An 18,935-nucleotide genomic window follows, 5' to 3' on the forward strand; every position below is an offset into this window, starting at 1 on the left:
TAACGTCCTGTTTTAAGCAACACTAAGGTTATTTTGGGACGGACCTCGTCATTTTGAACCGCGGTCAGATAACGAGGACGACACGTGAGCTGGCACCCCCCTCTCCACACCACACCAGCGGGAGGACGTTTGGTCATGACGGATTTAACGTGCATCAGACCCCCTTACATGAAGGTTCTTCGGTGGAATCGGGTCTCGAACCTCAAACCCTCCGGGTCCAAAGCCGAGACCTTATCACCAGGCCACCGGGGCCCCTGCTTGTATAAAAGCAGAAGATTTGTCAGTTACTGTGTTCAGAGTTCAGTTAATAAATTGGTTTAGCTGTACCTCTTGTGTGTGTCATTGAGTTCTATACTATAGTTCTACGTGGCAATACTATGAATCTGTTTACAATAAAAAGACAATAAATGCTTAAAAATTATCTGTCTTATTCACCAAATTAAGATAGCTCTCTTTCATAAACAGGGTGTCCTATAAAAATGGAACAAGCATTTATTTCTCTAAATATTGCCCTTAGACGCAATGTACCAATGACTAAGTTTCATTAAATAAAGTAAAAAATTGTATAAAGACGCTTTGAGTTCTATGTTGAAGTTTATAATAATAATAATAAGTTTGGAAATTACCCCCTTGGGTACATTTGACAGCCAAGACTCGTCATATAAATGTTTTGCCTTGGTTTGGATGACGAAATTAATTTGTAAATAAAACTTTTATTTAACCTTATCCTTCAACAAACCTTTTCACGCATTGCCGAACTTAATCTGTTCCAAATTCAAAAATCCTTTAAAAAAATCCGTATTCAAGGAATTAAGTTTTTATACATCCCTTATAATGTAAAGCGATCAATTGGTAAAATGTTTCTTTCACCTTCGTCTGTACTCAATAAATTTGCACACTTCTGTCTATAAAATTAGCCAAGATATACTTATTTTTAAATTTAGAGCGGCTCAATAAATTTGTACTCAATAAATTTGCACACTTCTGTCTATAAAATTAGCCAAGATATACTTTAAATTTAGAGCGGCTCAATAAATTTGTACTCAATAAATTTGCACACTTCTGTCTATAAAATTAGCCAAGATATACTTATTTTTAAATTTAGAGCGGCTAATCACAAACTTATATCGAAATATTTATTCCAAAAATGCAACTTTATTTAATACAGGAAAACTTTCATTTGCAAATTTTTGTCACATTATCGCTTCCAATTCCACCCATTTTATAATCAATTGTGAAATGTGTATTACTCTTAAAAAGTACAACAAAAGACTCGGTCCAACATTGGCCAGAGATATAAAAAAGATCTAAAGCAATAAATAAGTCTTTTAATATCTTTACAAATTATGTTATGATAGGGAAACTAGTCACTTTTGCTACGCCACTGCATCATCTATCTGAATATTTATTTAAAATAATCGAGTTTTTCTTATATTAGGTAAACAGGATATGGTTATGTATGCGTATTTTAAAATTATCATGTGAATCCTATTTTATAAGTTATATCTTCGTAGGATGTTTATTCCATACCGCTGAGTTCAATGCATGTGATTGGACACAGTTTAGGAGCCCATGTGGCAGGCTACGCAGGTCAAAGATTAAACAAACTCGGCAGAATCACAGGTAAGAGAGGTTTTTTTTTTTTCAATTTTAGGTAATTTCTTTGATAGAGCAATCTTTTTTTCCCCTGATATAGCAAATTTTTTAGACAATGGGTGATAGGTTTGCTAATATAATTCACTCAAAAGCATTGTCCGTTATCAAACATTTTTGGTAGTTGATCAAGTGCGTTTACTGAGATTTAATAATTTCTTTGGGTTACTCAAAAAATAATAACAATAATCTAAATAAATAAAAACAAAATATATGTAATTTCTTATTATTTTTATTTTTGGAAATTAACAGTAATATATTTCGTTAGTTTTCTAGTTAGTTTTGCAAATTTTCAAGGCGATCAATTTTTTCCCCCCTAATGGTAAAAAAATTGTATAAAAAATTTAAATTGTTAAAATATATTAAATTAATGTTAAAACAATTTAATGTTAATAACAATTTTGTAAAAAGCTTGATAAAAGTATTTAATCAATGGGATAGTCTTCCTAAAGCTTTCTGGTATACTTTTTAATAAAGGTATGTATTGTTAATCACATGCTATTGAGTGAATAATTGTTAATAGTTTGGCAATTAATCACTAGTCTGTAATTATTAATCAAGCACCATAACACCGAATGTGTATTTTGGGCGCCTTTTTTTCCGATTGATTGAAGCCAAAACTTGGTACACATCCCAAAACCACGCATCAAACACCACGCATTGGGGTAATCCCAAAACCACGCATCAAATTTCATTTATTTAAGTCGTTGCATTTTTGAGTTATTGCATTTGAATGGATGCTGATAGATATCAACATATCGACGGACTTGGTTTTGAAATTTGATATTGATCTTCACTTAAAACTCTAACGTACCAAATTTGATCCGTATTGCTCTTCCTGCTTCTCTTCGTAGTTATTGTGTTACCATGTACTAGAGAAATCAGACAAATAGACTAAAACGCTAAATCTATGTACCAAATTTGATCCGTATTGCTCTTCCTGCTTCTCTTCGTAGTTATTGTGTTACCGTGTACTCGAGAAATCAGACAAATAGACTAAAACGCTAAATCTATGTACCAAATTTGATCCGTATTGCTCTTCCTGCTTCTCTTCGTAGTTATTGTGTTACCGTGTACTCGAGAAATCAGACAAATAGACTAAAACGCTAAATCTATGTACCAAATTTGATCCGTATTGCTCTTCCTGCTTCTCTTCGTAGTTATTGTGTTACCGTGTACTCGAGAAATCAGACAAATAGACTAAAACGCTAAATCTATGCACCAAATTTGATCCGTATTGCTCTTCCTGCTTCTCTTCGTAGTTATTGTGTTACCGTGTACTAGAGAAATCAGACAAATAGACTAAAACGCTAAATCTATGTACCAAATTTGATCCGTATTGCTCTTCCTGCTTCTCTTCGTAGTTATTGTGTTACCGTGTACTAGAGAAATCAGACAAATAGACTAAAACGCTAAATCTATGTACCAAATTTGATCCGTATTGCTCTTCCTGCTTCTCTTCGTAGTTATTGTGTTACCGTGTACTCGAGAAATCAGACAAATAGACTAAAACGCTAAATCTATGCACCAAATTTGATCCGTATTGCTCTTCCTGCTTCTCTTCGTAGTTATTGTGTTACCGTGTACTAGAGAAATCAGACAAATAGACTAAAACGCTAAATCTATGTACCAAATTTGATCCGTATTGCTCTTCCTGCTTCTCTTCGTAGTTATTGTGTTACCGTGTACTAGAGAAATCAGACAAATAGACTAAAACGCTAAATCTATGCACCAAATTTGATCCGTATTGCTCTTCCTGCTTCTCTTCGTAGTTATTGTGCTACCGTGTACTCGAGAAATCAGACAAATAGACTAAAACACTAAATCTATGTACCAAATTTGATCCGTATTGCTCTTCCTGCTTCTCTTCGTAGTTATTGTGTTACCGTGTACTCGAGAAATCAGACAAATAGACTAAAACACTAAATCTATGTACCAAATTTGATCCGTATTGCTCTTCCTGCTTCTCTTCGTAGTTATTGTGTTACCATGTACTCGAGAAATAAGACAAATAGACTAAAACGCTAAATCTATGTACCAAATTTGATCCGTATTGCTCTTCCTGCTTCTCTTGGTAGTTATTGTGTTACCATGTACTCGAGAAATAAGACAAATAGACTCCCTCCTTATGAACTTCGTCCAAAATTTGATAGAAATCTGAAAATTGGATGTAAAGATCATGTACCAAATTTCATCTGACTTGCCAAAAACTAATTCTTTTAAGCTTCCAGAAGTTTGCAGTTTAATTTCCCTCGTAATCTGTAGATTTCTATTACATGCACAAATCTTAAGCAATATTACATTTCACTTTCTCTAAAAGGATCACCAAAATCAACCATCTTCTTGTGGTGATTATAATTCAAAACTTAATTGAAGAATATTCCCCAATACAACAACAATTACAACTTCGGTGAAGTGAATTTTGTGAATTCTAAACTTAATAAACGAATATTCCCTTATACAACAATAATTACAATTTGTATGAAGTGAATTTTACGAAATCACAGCTTAATATAAGAATATTCCCCAATAAAATACAATAACAATTAAGTTTGATGAGGTGAATTTTGTGAATTCGATTAACAGATAAATTTTTTCAACACAATAACAATTACAAATTGGATCGGATTAACTTTGTAAATTCAATACTTAATTGATGAATATTACCCAATACAACACAATTACAACTTGGATGAAGAGGAATTTGTGAATTCAGAATTTAATTGATGAATATTTCCCAATACAACACAATTACAACTTGAATGAGGTGAACTTTGTGAATCAAAACTTAATTGATGAATATTCTCCATTACAACAACAATTACAACTTGGATGAGGTAAACTTTGTGTACTTTGCCCTTTCAATGGCCTCATTGACCCTCCAGGAAGACAACAACTTCTTCCTGATTCTTTTCTTAAAAACTCTTGATCTTCGAAACAATCAGACATGCTTCGTTTACAAAATATTTTCTCCGTCACGCTTGCACTAACGCCGAAATTTGGCTTTTTATTTGCAAACCAACAGCGTGGAAGAAGTGCGCTACGCCTTGCTGATGGATCCTTTTTCCTCTTCTTTATCGCCATCTTCCTGTTAGTTTTGCTCAAGATTTTGAATAATGTGATGAACGAGGAAACAACTTTTGAAAAACAATTCTAAGATTAATACCAATGTCACTTACGCTTTTGTTTTTGGTGTTGTGGTTATTGTTATGACGGGAAAAAAGTGCCGGTAAATTATTTGCCTTATGTCAGCAGGTTTATCATTTACAAAAGATTTTCTAATGTTCTTACAATAAATGCTAGATTTTGAGGGAAATTGTAGGCTATGGGAAATACAAATTTCGGTTCTCTTGTATTTATATACTATATTCCTTGTATTCGGTTCTCTTGTATTTATATTTAAATACCAAAATATTATATTCTTAATTGATTTTAATTTAATTTCCAGCAAGGCATTTTTATTTATAAATGACAGATTGAAATAAAACATTAATTACAGTCACTTTCAAGAGAGGTACTTTTAATAAGGGACGGTTTTAGATATTTTGCAATCCTAGGCAATGCGCATTATGAGACCATCTTTTAAGAGGATTTTATATAATAAATGCCGAATTAAGAGAAATATAGTAGGAGACATACGGGCCTATGGGAAATACAAATTTCGGTCTTCTTCCTGCCTCTCTAACTTCCAAAGCATTATATTCTATATTAATTTTAATTTGATTTCTAAATGCGCAATTTTTTTAAATAAAAATGTCCGATTGAAAAAAAAACATTGATTGCAATCACTTTCAAGAGAGATTAAGGGTGGTTTTAGCGTTATGCGATCTTAGGAGCATTATGAGGTCCCTCTTTTAATAAGACAGCCAACTTAGTTCCTATTTCAATACATTTTTAACATGCTAATTATTCATTTTATGTTAATATTTTCGTTTAATTAACTTTGTAAATATGTACTTAATATCCTAATATTTAATCATTCACAGAATTTGCATCTTTTACAAATTTATTCACTTAACAACAACAAAAATTAAATATTTTAATTCGCCTTCTTGCAGCTTCTTCTCGGCCTTGCAGCTCTGAACTTCTACCTAGTCCGCCTAATTGGAAATCCGCCTCTGGTAGCAGCTCCCACGTTTGAAACATATTTAATTTTAAAATAATTTTAAACAAAAGAGTAAAAGTAATTACAAAAAATTTCAATAAGATTTGAATTCTTTAACTTAAATTTAAATGGCCAGAGTTATTTATTTTAGTCAATCAGCCAGCTGCAAAACAAAGAGGAAATTATATTATGAAATATAAACAATATTTGATTTTAATTTATATAAATTTTAGTATATGGCTTTAATAAATTATAAGAAAAATTTAATCACACTAAAGAAACCACACTAAATACAGAAGTAAAAAGAAATATCGATGCTTAGGGGGTCTCAAAGTTGCAAGACTCCTAATCAGTTGCCGATTTGACAATCAAGATATACCAAAGACGCTGATGTGGATTATAAATATTACAGAAATTATGTTATGTTAATGTCTCTCCGAAACGTTTTTGTATTCTCTCCAATAAATGTCTTACTCTTCTTCTTTACATAAAATTGTGTACCTTGGGTAAGGCAGAAAGCATAGCATTGGCGAACGCTTATTACGATATATAGTTCTTTGGAATGAATCTAGTATTTTTAATGAATATATCCCGATAATAGGTATTTATTTATTCGGTTTAAAATTTGAAAAAAAAAATCTTTATTTTGTTTGTTTCTGATCCTAGTTGGTATAGCTGCACTATACCAGCTCCATAAAACAGAGATCTCTAAAAAGTCTAAAAACAAAAGTGAATCCATTAAAATCTCAAAAATAGTAAAATTTAAACATTTAAGAACATGACTGGGGGAGGCTTAATCTGCCTTGCATCAAAGACATTCCGCAAAGATCTTCCGGTCATGTTGGAAGGTGAGGGATTTGGTGTGTCCACTCAAAAAACGAGAGCGCTGTTTTTACTGTTTTCTAAAGATATCCAGACGGTGACGCTAACCAGGTCTTTTACCAAAGTACTAGGATTGAGCAGATGGGCCCCTCCAAAGTGCACCCGACTCCATCTTTTTGATAGACGAGATTTCAAACTAGGTTAATGTTGGGCCACCATGAAATATGTCAGCTGAGGCTGTCTTGGCTAAGTTATCGGGTAACTCATTACCATTTAAATCAACATGTGAGCTGACCCACTGAAAGTTTACTGAGTGTTCTGTACACTTCTATATTTTAGATGCTAAGTCAATGTACCAAATTTTATCGATCTATTTCTTTGTATTTTGTAGTTTCTAGATCACTTGAGCTTGAACTACCAAACAGATAGATTTTTTATGAATGAATTTTGTTCATAACTTGACAGAAATTGTCAAATTTGATCCTAATTCCGTATACCAAATATCAACCATGAGCTTAAAGTTTTCATAGACTGAAACACGTGTGGCGAATTGGTATGAGCGAGGATAGAGCCTGGGACCTAGTGGTTCGCAGCCCAGTAACATGACCACAATACAAAAGCAACTGCTCGTGTAGCGTATTTGTTAACTGGCTTATAAGCTTTCACCACAGACGTAATGCCCAAAAATGTGTTTTATTGGACTCAGAGAAGTTTGAAACTTAAAGATTCATTAAAATCTCGAGTTCGAATTTTCGAGTGATTATAATACTTCCTCTACACATCGCATATGTGAAAGTAAAAATGAAATTAAAAAAAACTATGGATGTTGAGTTTCTTTAGACGGTATTTGATTACAGAAAAAATTCAAAATACCTACAATATTTAATTTAAAAAAATCACGAAGATTAAAACAAATATCTTGAAAAAGAAAAGTAGTCTAACCAAAAAAAAAAAAAAAAAAAAAAAAAAAAAATTAAATTCATATTCTATTAAGACAATTGCTCTTCAGACAGTTGATTAACTTTTTCTAGCCATGCATCCATTCTCCATAAGGTTTTTTTTATTACAGCAAGAAACCAACTTCTCTGAAATAATAAAATGTGTTAAGATCAAACTTTCTGCGAACGTTATGTAAATGTTCTTGAATTCAGTTTTTTCTAATTCATTATGCAGTCTATTTAAGTTGATGTTGAATACATTAACCTAGAAATGTTTATTTCTTTACTGAGGCAAAACAAATGCAGTAACGGTTTACCTCTTAACAATGATGGCTCATTCTACATTCGGTTTAAATTATTTCTTTTATTCTCGTGACACAAATTACTTTTTTTCTGCAGTAAAAAAAGGAACATTCAAAATCGCAGAATAAAAACGATTAAGAGATTATCACAGAAAGTTAAAGTCGAAAGCTGAAAGTGTCAACTATGCAAGGTCTGAAGTTGCTCACTCCAATCGATAAAAAAAAGAAGAGGAAAAAAACTCCAAAATTCTTATGAATTGTTGATTTATTTCGGTGAAAGAATTATTACATCGAAAAATTAATATTTTCCCCGAAATTTTTCTTTTTTGTTATCATTTCGCGTTTTTCAACAATTGCTCTCAGAACAAGGGTTACCATAATGGCTTTTTTTTCCCGCAGTTCTACAACTTTAAAAAAAATTTGTATTCAACTTTATTTTTCCTTTAATTTTTTTCAAGGTTTTAAAAATTATTAAATTATTCTGTTTTAATTGAACATTTCATATTACTCTATTTTGTTTGAGCACATACATTTTATATAAGTCTATTATGTGTGCCGAATTCATTTATAATATAAAATTTCATATATATATTTTTTAAAATTATGAGTAACTACGAAAAGATAAAACAACTTCTCTAAAAATTATGAAGTATATCATTTGATGAAGAAGATAATAAATAGCAAGGAATAACTACACATACCGTTATTTTTGACAAAAATTTACTGCTTTACACGTTGCTCCATCCTTTATCACAGCAGAGCACACGATTTACTAATGCATTTTGATTAGTATAATTTTTTTTCGCTTATTCTAGAATTTAAGGATGTATAGTATTGTCAATTGATTGGAAAACTTTAAAAATTATTAAAGCATACGAGTAATAAAAATAAATGTACTATGAATAACTTCAACTTCAATTCCACCTACATAAAAATCTAAGCAGTAGTTGGAGCAGTTTTGAATATATTACTTTTATTAGTAGGGTGGGAATATGAAATAAGGGAATAAACCTTTCTAATATATTATTTTTGGTTCATAGAGTGGTTAACCGATACGAAGTAAGGTGATTAATCTTATGTTAAGATATTATTTTTATTAAATCTTTGCGGTTAACTCCACCTAACAGCAAATAATTAATAAAAATAATATCATTAACGTAGGGTTAACCACCTTATTTTCGGCTCTTATTTCATTCTGCATTTCACAGACACCTTATTCGTCTTTACCAATTTATTCACTAATCAGTACGAAATGTCTCTCAGCTACTGATGAAAAAGCACAAAATTTCGCGTGAAGCGTATGTGATTCATATGACCCGGACGAATATAATATCTATGAAACACATTTGCTTCAAGTGGCAAATAACGTTTTAAACACATTTTAGATGGAAAAAATTATACCATTGAAGTGCCCTAAAATAATCTGTTATTTCCAACATTATTTTTAGGCCTTGATCCAGCTGAGCCCTACTTTCAATATACTTTGGAAGAAGTTAGACTGGATCCCAGCGATGCTCAATTTGTGGATGTAATTCATACGGATGGTGGTAGTTTCATTACAGGAGGTAAGTCTATCAATTTGTATTCTCTTTCTTATGATTTTCGAAAGCATTTTCTAGATCTGCAGAATTGTAGAAATTTACATTCGTTTGCAAAATATTAAAAATTCTGGAATTTTTACTTTTTTGTTCTCGAACTTTAACATATAATAATGTGGCTATCTTAATATTCTGTAATTACTGCGCCGTACATCTAACAGGGGGCGTATACAAGGTGCCGGGAGTAATGTTTCGCAAAAAAATGTGTCTTCATTTCATTGAGAAACGTCGTAAATCCTGTTCTAATGCCTCTTCTGCATGCAGTGATGAATGAATGCAAGGTATGCATAGATCCTAGTAAAATGGACTGCCGCGTGAATCTTGCTCATGCGACCAAGAGAAGTCACATTGTGTAATTATTTTTTACGCAAACAAAATATCATCAAAATTTCCAATTCCAATTTTTTGATGATTTCAGTATTTTTTTTTCTTTATATATTTTGTTTGAAGTACAAACAACTTGGGGCTGGGATAGCCTGATTGGTAGGGCGTTGGATTCGTGCCCCTTGGGTTGCGAGTTCGAAACCCGACGGCCGAAGGCTCTCCGTGTGTGGTGGCTGGCACACGTATAAATCTGTCGTGACAAAGTCCTCCATGTCGAGAGTAATACCACTGGGGGTACTGGATCAGGGGTGATCGTTCTCTGATTCAGGTCTAAATTACGATCTATGGATGAGTGAATGAAATGCGGGAATGAAGTCCGCCCCGTAAAAAAGGTTGTGACGTGTGTAGCTAAGTCGTACCTTTGGCCCTAGATGACGCTACTGAAAAATAAGAGTCGCATCCTTGGCTTAAAATCACTGACTTCTAAAGTCAGTGGGCTTGTCTATGACAAGTACCATTAAAAAAAAAACAATTTTTCTTTGATGCAATTGATTCTAAAATTGTTAAAAGATTGATATGAATTAATGTATTTGCTTCTTTTACAGGTCTCGGTATGATCCAAGATTGTGGCCATGTTGATTTCTACCCAAATGGTGGCAAAAGACAACCAGGTTGTAATCAAAACGTTGTTGGAGCTATAGAAAAAGAAAGAGATCTTTTATATGGTATATGCAAGCATGGATTAAATATTTTACTGATTTGTTCTTGCGTCATACATGCAGGGAACTATTGCACATTTAATTTCATAAGCTAAAATCGTGTCATTCAAGCGCATTATAATTCTATACCAAAATTATACAGAATTTATAAATATTTCAAATTATTTTCTATGTTTTATTTCTGATTAAAAACATCAATCTCAAAACAGACTAACATTTAATTTAACATTAGAGAGTAAAACTGTTAAGTGGTCATAGTGGCTCATCTCCATTAAAAAAAAATATCTAATCGAAAATCAAATCGAATATTTTACTTTTCTTGAAACATTATTAAAAAGAGGCGTTTAATACTATTTCATATATAACTTTTTAACTGTTTTACGTGAGAAGAGATGATCAACTGGTAACTGACGTTTATTTTTTTGAAAATATTTTATTGCATGGTCATATTAAGTGTAATTTGAAAGAAAAAAATTAACAAAAAAATTGAAAAAAATATGCGTATCTACAACTTTGGTTCTATCGATATTTTACAGTCCTAAGATGTTCTGAATTAAAATTCTGACTGAAAAAAAAATATTCTTGAGTAGTGAATGTTGTGTCACATACCGTGTTTTGATTGTTTGAGATGAAAAGACACATTCAGTCGACAATGAATGTGATGTCTTTTTATTAATCCTTCATTCAGTAGCGATTTTACGCCCAAGCATTAGAGGCGCTCACCTCGTACCTCCAAACCATGCTGATGTGAAAATCTTTTAAAAGTCTATCATAAAAGTAAACCGATTGTGAATATAATTTCTTTAAAATAGGAATGAAACATTGACTTTTCAAAAAATTTCGTGCCTCTTTTTTATCAAAAATCCCTCTACTTTTATTACATTAACAAATGCAATTTGAAGATGGAAAATAATCTAAAGAAACGAAAACTTTCTAATAAAATACCTAAAGCTTTATATTTGTAGATAATTTATGACTTTAATATGCTCATAGATTCGATGCTTGAAAAATAATTTTTTTAATATATCAAATTTTGCAATGTTCCTTCTTATTGAACAATATGTTAAAGTACTCGACAAAAGTAAATTCATTGCACAGCTTCAATATCATAAGAAACCATGTTTTTTCACTTCTGATTTCCAGATCATATTTGTAACGCCAATAAAACTGTCAACTAATGATTGATTATTGGATTCTGGAAGAACGCCATATTTTGCAAATGATTTAGCGCTGCATTTAACCATTAATAGTTAATTGACTAAATGGCTTAATATTTAATGAAAATGACTCAGATACAAGAATAAATTGATGAACTTAATATCATTAACATAATTAATGTCATCTGTATATTTAAAATAATAAGAAAACCCAAATCCCAGCACTAAGAAAAAGTCCGATTTCTATAGTTTTTATTTCATATAAAAACTCACACTTTCTAGATATGATCTCTTTTATTCTAGGTATGATCTCTTACATCCTTTAATACTCTAATTTTTTTAGAGAAGTTTCAAAAACTATTTCTTTACTGAACATTTTCTATAGAGAAAACCCGCGACAGAGTTCTCCAGCCACAACCACTATACGGGTTTTGAATTGTTTTTATTTGAAATGAAAAGAGATATCATCATTAATCGTCTGCTGATCATCATTAATCGTTATTATAATTCTTCTAGAGACATCATCCTTAATCGTCTGTCCCCCAATGTAATAAAACTGCGTGAGATATAAAATAAAACTTTGAAATAGCTCCCAATCACAGTAGAAACATCGGCAGAAACTGATTTTGGCAGTTAATATCAAAATTTTGCGCCACAACTCACCAGTCATGATGCTCTATGTTTATATTGCAAGTGTATTTTAAAATATTTGCATTTACTAAGATGCAATGTAGTTCCTCAAAGCTAGTTGGCATTATTACATTAATGCTATTAATGTGAAGGACCAACAGCTGGTCGCCAAAGGAAGCTATATATAAATAATTATTCAACAATGCGTTGCCTTATGCTTAATCTTAATGTTTCTTATATTCATTAGGTATTCGTCGCTTTATTGGTTGCAACCATATTCGAGCATATGAGTTCTTCACGGAATCCATCAATTCTGATTGTCCCTTCTATGGCTATGTTTGCGATACTTATGACAATTTTTCGGTTGGGAAGTGTCCATGGGGTTGCGGACCAGACAACTCCATGTGCGCCCCGATGGGGCTGAAGGCGGAAAAATGGAAGAAGTTTGCACGCGACGAACCTGTCAAAATGTTTCTCCATACAAGTAACACGGAGCCCTTTTGTCGTAAGTTATGTGTTTCTTCTTTTTGTTTTGTTTTGTACAGAAATTTTTGCCTTGGTTCTTTTAAATTATTTAAATGTGTTGGCTCTTCAATTATTCAGATTTATATATGGCTATTTTCATTTTTCAAAGTGAAATTGCCTTTTTCTTTAAGTAGCAATATAGATTGGTACGTATTAGACGATTAAGCTGAAATTATTACGTCATATTTTTATTTATCTTTATTAATAGTATAATTTTAATTATATAATATATTTATATTTTGGCGAATTGATATGAGCGAGGATAGAACCTGGGACCTTGTGGTTCGCCATAACCAGGATACAAAAGCATATGCTCGTATAGCGTAGTTGTTAACTGGCTTATATGCTATTCACCGCAGACTCTCCTTCCAGTGAGTCGGAGGTGAGACGAACGATATGGCTGTTGAGTGGTGATGTATTTAGCAGTTGTCTAATGGGCTTGTACCCAGTTGAGTAGCGCCAAGCGTTATGGCGAGCGTGAGTGGTTGCTGATGCTGCGTCAAGTGGGTGTGACGACTTTGGGTTGCTGCGTCAAGTGAATCTGACGACTTTGGTTTGCTGTGGGTAGATGGCGCCACAACAGCTGTACAAAGGTAGAAGGATCATGTCCGGGTCACCAATTTGGCGAATTGATAAGAGCGAGGATAGAACCTGGGACCTGAGTTCGCAGTCCAGTAACATAACCAGGTTACGAAAGCATATGCTCGTGTAGCATAGTTGTTAACTGGCTTATATGCTATTCACCACAATATTTTATTAATAAATTATGCGTCATATTTTTTGAGTTATTTTATCACTGTCTTGTAAGCACAAGATATCGTACGATAACATCTCAACAAGATTTTTCAACGTCCTTAGAATATCATGAAACTATCGTAACAACGTTGAATGTTATCTTGTGCTATTAGGTGATGAAATTCAGCTGAATTTGTCCACCTAATAGCACAAGTTAGTCATGCAAGGACTGTTTAATCATGTAAAATGGTACTTCCAATAATAAGGAGCAGTATCCGATATAACCACTGCTACCACTATGGAGCTTATTTGAGTGGAGTTTTGATGATTAGATGTTTAAGATGAAGATGCAGCATTCAGCTTCTCCTACATATAAGTATACGCACAAATATATACACAGGTCCTTTAAATTCAAAACGACATTCGTATAGCCTAGGAAGTAACATATATCTATAGTAAGGTGATTATACTGAATTTGTTGAGACAAGATACAGCACCACTTAACGGCAAAATAGGGAAGATACAAAAAATAATTCAAAAAAAAATTAAGACGATGAACCAGAAAAGTTTAATTAAAAAAATGATACCATAATAAAAATAAAGAAAAAAGTTTCACCAAGTTATCTGTAAATAGATTGCAGTTAAAATTATGAGCTTTTCGTTACGTCCCCAAAATGAAAAATGTATTTCTTATATCTCATATTTCGCCACTGGTGGCGCTATAGTCTCAGTAAACTAATCATACTATTGATACACGTTGTTTCCCTTGCTATATGAGACGTCGTCATTTTGAATTTAAAGCACTTTACAAATCACCCTGTGTGTGTGTGTGTGTGCGTATAATATGTATGTATTGTATGAGTGCATTTTTTTTATTTGTTTGTTTATTTAGTGGCCTCGAAATTTTTTTTTACAATACAGGTGATCTTGTTCAACCGAAAAAGATGGGAACCACTTTGTCAAAACCTGTATGCATTCTTGAGACATCCTATATTTAATGAAAAATCTTTTTATTTATCATTTGACAATACTTATCCTTTTTCAGTAAGGGTTGTTTATGGTTTTCTGCTTGCTTGTTTAGATTTGGCCACTTTGATCTAAAAGTTGTCTATTAATAACATAGGAGTATATAAGAATCGGATTTTGTTTCAACCATCGACTGATCCTAAAAAAGTACAAGACTAAAGAATAAAAGAAATTTATAACCGAAAGTTATGTGCAGATATGATTATTTATCTACATTATCGCCGTGAAGAATCGTTTGACCTCGTTTCTTATCCCTTCTTCGGAGAGTAGGTCCATCAGTAATATAAGATGGGCCTTAAAATTCCCTTGAAGTTTCTCGATCGTCTAGAAACATTAGTTTGGCATTCTAGTCAGTTGAATTCTTGGGGGAAATGAAAATCACTCGGCTTTAAGCCGCTTTCTCTGTGAAGGGAAACAAAGATGCAAATCTCTAGCAATACAAAATCTTTTTCAATGAGTTGATCACATGGTTCGCAAGAAACGGATAATGCTGAAATCCTAGGTAACGAGCTGGTCGACCAGCATGACAAAATTGTATCTTTGGAGGGTAAATGTTTAGATGTTTCTGTTTCATATTCTTGCTATGAAGGAAATTCCAAAGAATTTCCAGACTTTGAAGAGAGTGGGAAGGTTCAGCACTGATGGCAACATTCTTCGAAAAGCCTTGTCAAAAGATTTGACATATGCCTGAATCTTCACTTCGATTATATCGAAAAGTAACCGAGTTTGTATATAATTTCTGGTCATTAATTTATTTTGTTATTCTACCATTGTCTTTGTTTTATGGTCCATCGGAGATTAAAAGGGAAACAAATGCAATGTTTTGTATAAAGATATATCCCAGAATAAGAATAGAAGCGTTCTATTTTTCAACTTAAAGTCAAGACTGTCAGGTAACCTGATATATTTCTTGATCCAGGTCATCACTACCTCATCAACGTGCGGTGCTCCTACAGCGAGGAGGGCAGGACGGTGCACACAACCGAGAAGGGACGGCTCTTCGTCCGCCTGACTGGAACGAAAGCGCAGTCACCTGTTTTAGAGGCCAAGAAAGAGTAAGAGCCTTTACTTACATTTCCCTTCCCTGCAAAATCGTTTTCATCCTCCTTTCTAGAGATTTCTGACGAAGATGGTTAATTGCTTGTAAGAATCATTGCAACGAGGTCATTGGGGTTATTGGGTGCGAATCGAGCCTCAAAGGGTGCCCTCGATTTCAGCTTTCAATAGCCAAGGATTTGTATAATTACAGAATCTCGTTACATTTTATACCACTCCAGCTTTCTATAATATCTTGATATAATTAATATCGATTTTTTTAATTAGTTTATTAATCAAATGTTAAATACGATGGGAAAAACTTCTGGTAACCAGCGGTCACCTCAAAACTTTCTCGCATACACTCTAATAAAGGTGTTATCCCAGAGAATAGCTTGCATAGTATTAACATACAATTGTTACGAAATATTAATCTTTGGCTTGAATTCAGCAATTCTACTGAATGTATTATGCCAAGATTGGCGAGTTTCTTGGCGATTAATCCCTGGGCATGCGTTAATAGTATTCAAAAATAGAATGTCTGTTTTAAATAAGGTTTTTTCAACCGATTAAAAGAAAATTTGGCACAAAAACTGCACATGTTGTCATAAAAGCACATACCAAATTTGATCAATTTAAATCATTGCGTTTTGAGTTATCGCGTTTTTCTGAAAGTACAGACCGACAGACAGTCTACCTTTTTTTGGATTTAGCTGAAAATCTGACAGGTATCTACACTATTCATATTGAATCTGTGTACCGAATTTTATCTGTCTAACTCTCTTCGTTTTGTAACTATCGTATTAACTCATATTCGAACAGCCAGACAGACGGACTTTCTCTGAATAGACTTAATTCAAAATTTGATAGAACAGACAGACCGGAATTTTCCAAAAAATGTATTTTTCGAACTCGGGTATGTCTAAAACGTGGAGACTCGTCAACATCTAGAATTTGAATTTTTCGATGATTATGATCTTTATACTACGTATACGAAAAAGTAAAAAGATTAAAAGCCACTTCAGGCAAAACTTTAGTCACTCATTCCTGCGCAAAAATGATATAGTAAAGGAAATCGCACTTTGATTTCGAATTGCAGTATTTTTAGATTAGATGTTGATTAAGAAAATAGAAAGATTAAATCAGTAAGAATGGTACAACTCGAATTCCTCAGTTCGAGATCATTTAATTTTAAGCGTGAGCCTCTAAAGTTCCTTCAAAATCATTCAGATTAAAATCCAGTCTGGAACTTTAAGCAGATATAACGATGCACTTAATTTCGATGGTTTTACTCAATCGACTCATAATAATAATTATAATTAGCAGAAGTGATCCGCAACGAAGTCTATTGATTCTTTCTAATAAAGCTTTACCCCCCCCCCCCAATCACAGCATAAAGCCTAGAATTTCGATCATGGCCGTGAACTCTACAAGTGCACATATTTTTATTTTCAGAAGCACATGAGAGTTTTGTGCTTCTTAGTATAGAAAAGAAAACTGAATATGCATTTTGGACGGGTTTTTTTTTTTTACGATAGAGTAAAATCAAAATTTAATAAAGAACTGCATTTGTAATAACATGATCACATGACCACATAATAATGACATTTATTTAAATTGTTGCGGTTTTGAGTTTACAATCATGAGAAAATAGACAAATTAGACAATATCAATATCAATATTCCAGACAAATTTGAATTTAATGCTAAATTTGTATTTCGATTATCTGTATCTCTTGGATGAAAAAATTCCCTGCTAATGAATTTGTCCGAAATATGTATATATTTATGTATTATCATATTAAAAATGTGTTCTAAAAATTTGATATAAAAATCGCATACCTAATGTCAACTTTCTTGCTCAAAGCGTTTTCACGTTATCATGTTCACAGGCGCAAACATAATTCTGAAAATGTGATTTTCGAAATCGGAGAATAATCGTCAAAATCTCGAATTTGAATTTTTCTCGTAAATTAGAATGCAAAAGTAATGACAATGTGCATTTTGAACTTACCCCTTTTTCTCGTAAATTAGAATGTAAAAGTGATGACAATGTGGATTTTGAACTTACCCCTTTTTCTCGTAAATTAGAATGTAAAAGTAATGACAATGTGGATTTTGAACTTACCCCTTTTTCTCGTAAATTAGAATTGAAAAATAATGACAGTGTGGATTTTGAACTTACCCCTTTTTCTCGTAAATTAGAATGTAAAAGTAATGACAATGTGGATTTTGAACTTACCCCTTTTTCTCGTAAATTAGAATGTAAAAGTAATGACAATGTGGATTTTGAACTTACGCCAGGAGCTAGACCTTTCAATAGATAAATTTTAGATGGGCGTTTAATAAATGTTTTTTTTTTGTTTGAATTTGCTAAAATAAAGCTACTGTATCTTCTTTTGTCGTAGCTTGGGCGCTTTTCCTCCACAAAATTTCTGAGTCTCACCAAGACGTTGAACTAGTGAATTTTCGTCTGTTGCCTTCCAAATTAAGAATATTCCCTTTACGAAGTTATAAAATGCCCCATAACTAATTTGACATTCTTCATTTATAATTTGGAATTCAATAAAATTTTTAGCACCTGCGCTCCCAGCATTCCAAAATTATCACCAGCTGTTCTTATCTAAATCTTTATCTGAAAAATTTAATCCTATTTCTTTTGGTCCTTAAATAGCATGCAAATTCAATATTACTTTAATTTTGTATGTACTCGAATTTGGATTCCGCAAGCGGAAGCGTATTTTATTTAGCTTCTATACAAGATAAAGGAAATAATAATAAGAATATATAAAACCCTGCTTCATATGGGTTTCTATTTGTTGATTTGTTGTTATTATTATTATGATCTAATCGCATTAAAACAATCGCATTATATGTTTAATTTAAAAGCCGAGACTTTTGGAAATTCTTGGTTTTAAGATTCAAGCATAAGTCAAATGCCACAGATGTCTGCAAGTCTCATACCATCTTAGATTTAAAGAATAAATCAATTAACATATATTTTTCAAAATTAATCTTAGAAAAACGATAATCTAATTTTATTTTAAAGCATTATAAAAATTAAGCTTGGAAAATTAAAAAAGCATTAATAAATTCTTTGATTGCTTTTGCTTAACCATCTATGTATCTAAAAAGTAATTAGAAAAATCAAAGAACTAGTCATCCAGCCCCAATAATCTGGTCCGATTATGACAGTTTTCATTTTATATGAAAGCTCATGAACCGTAAATATGCCATCAATTGTCACCAATCCAAAATCTACTTCCAATTTTGAATGAAATCTCAAAAGCGTTACTTTAACATACATTCTCTATGAGGAAAAAAAACCATGAGAGTCGCCCATCATAATTATTGCTCCGATTTTTCC

General features: G+C 32.5%; 1 protein-coding gene across 1 annotated transcript in view; it reads left to right on the forward strand.

Moving 5' to 3' along the window:
* LOC129966097 (pancreatic triacylglycerol lipase-like) overlaps nt 1-18,935 on the forward strand; it is a 49,927-nt gene that overhangs the window by 23,004 nt on the left and 7,988 nt on the right. The window contains exons 4-8 of the mRNA XM_056080474.1: nt 1,515-1,623; nt 9,269-9,385; nt 10,348-10,467; nt 12,496-12,753; nt 15,454-15,589. Coding sequence (XP_055936449.1) covers nt 1,515-1,623; nt 9,269-9,385; nt 10,348-10,467; nt 12,496-12,753; nt 15,454-15,589 — 740 coding nt within the window. The remainder of the gene's footprint in view (nt 1-1,514; nt 1,624-9,268; nt 9,386-10,347; nt 10,468-12,495; nt 12,754-15,453; nt 15,590-18,935) is intronic.

Source organism: Argiope bruennichi, chromosome 4 (genome assembly GCF_947563725.1).
Source record: "Argiope bruennichi chromosome 4, qqArgBrue1.1, whole genome shotgun sequence".
Taxonomy (NCBI): Eukaryota; Metazoa; Arthropoda; class Arachnida; order Araneae; family Araneidae; genus Argiope; species Argiope bruennichi.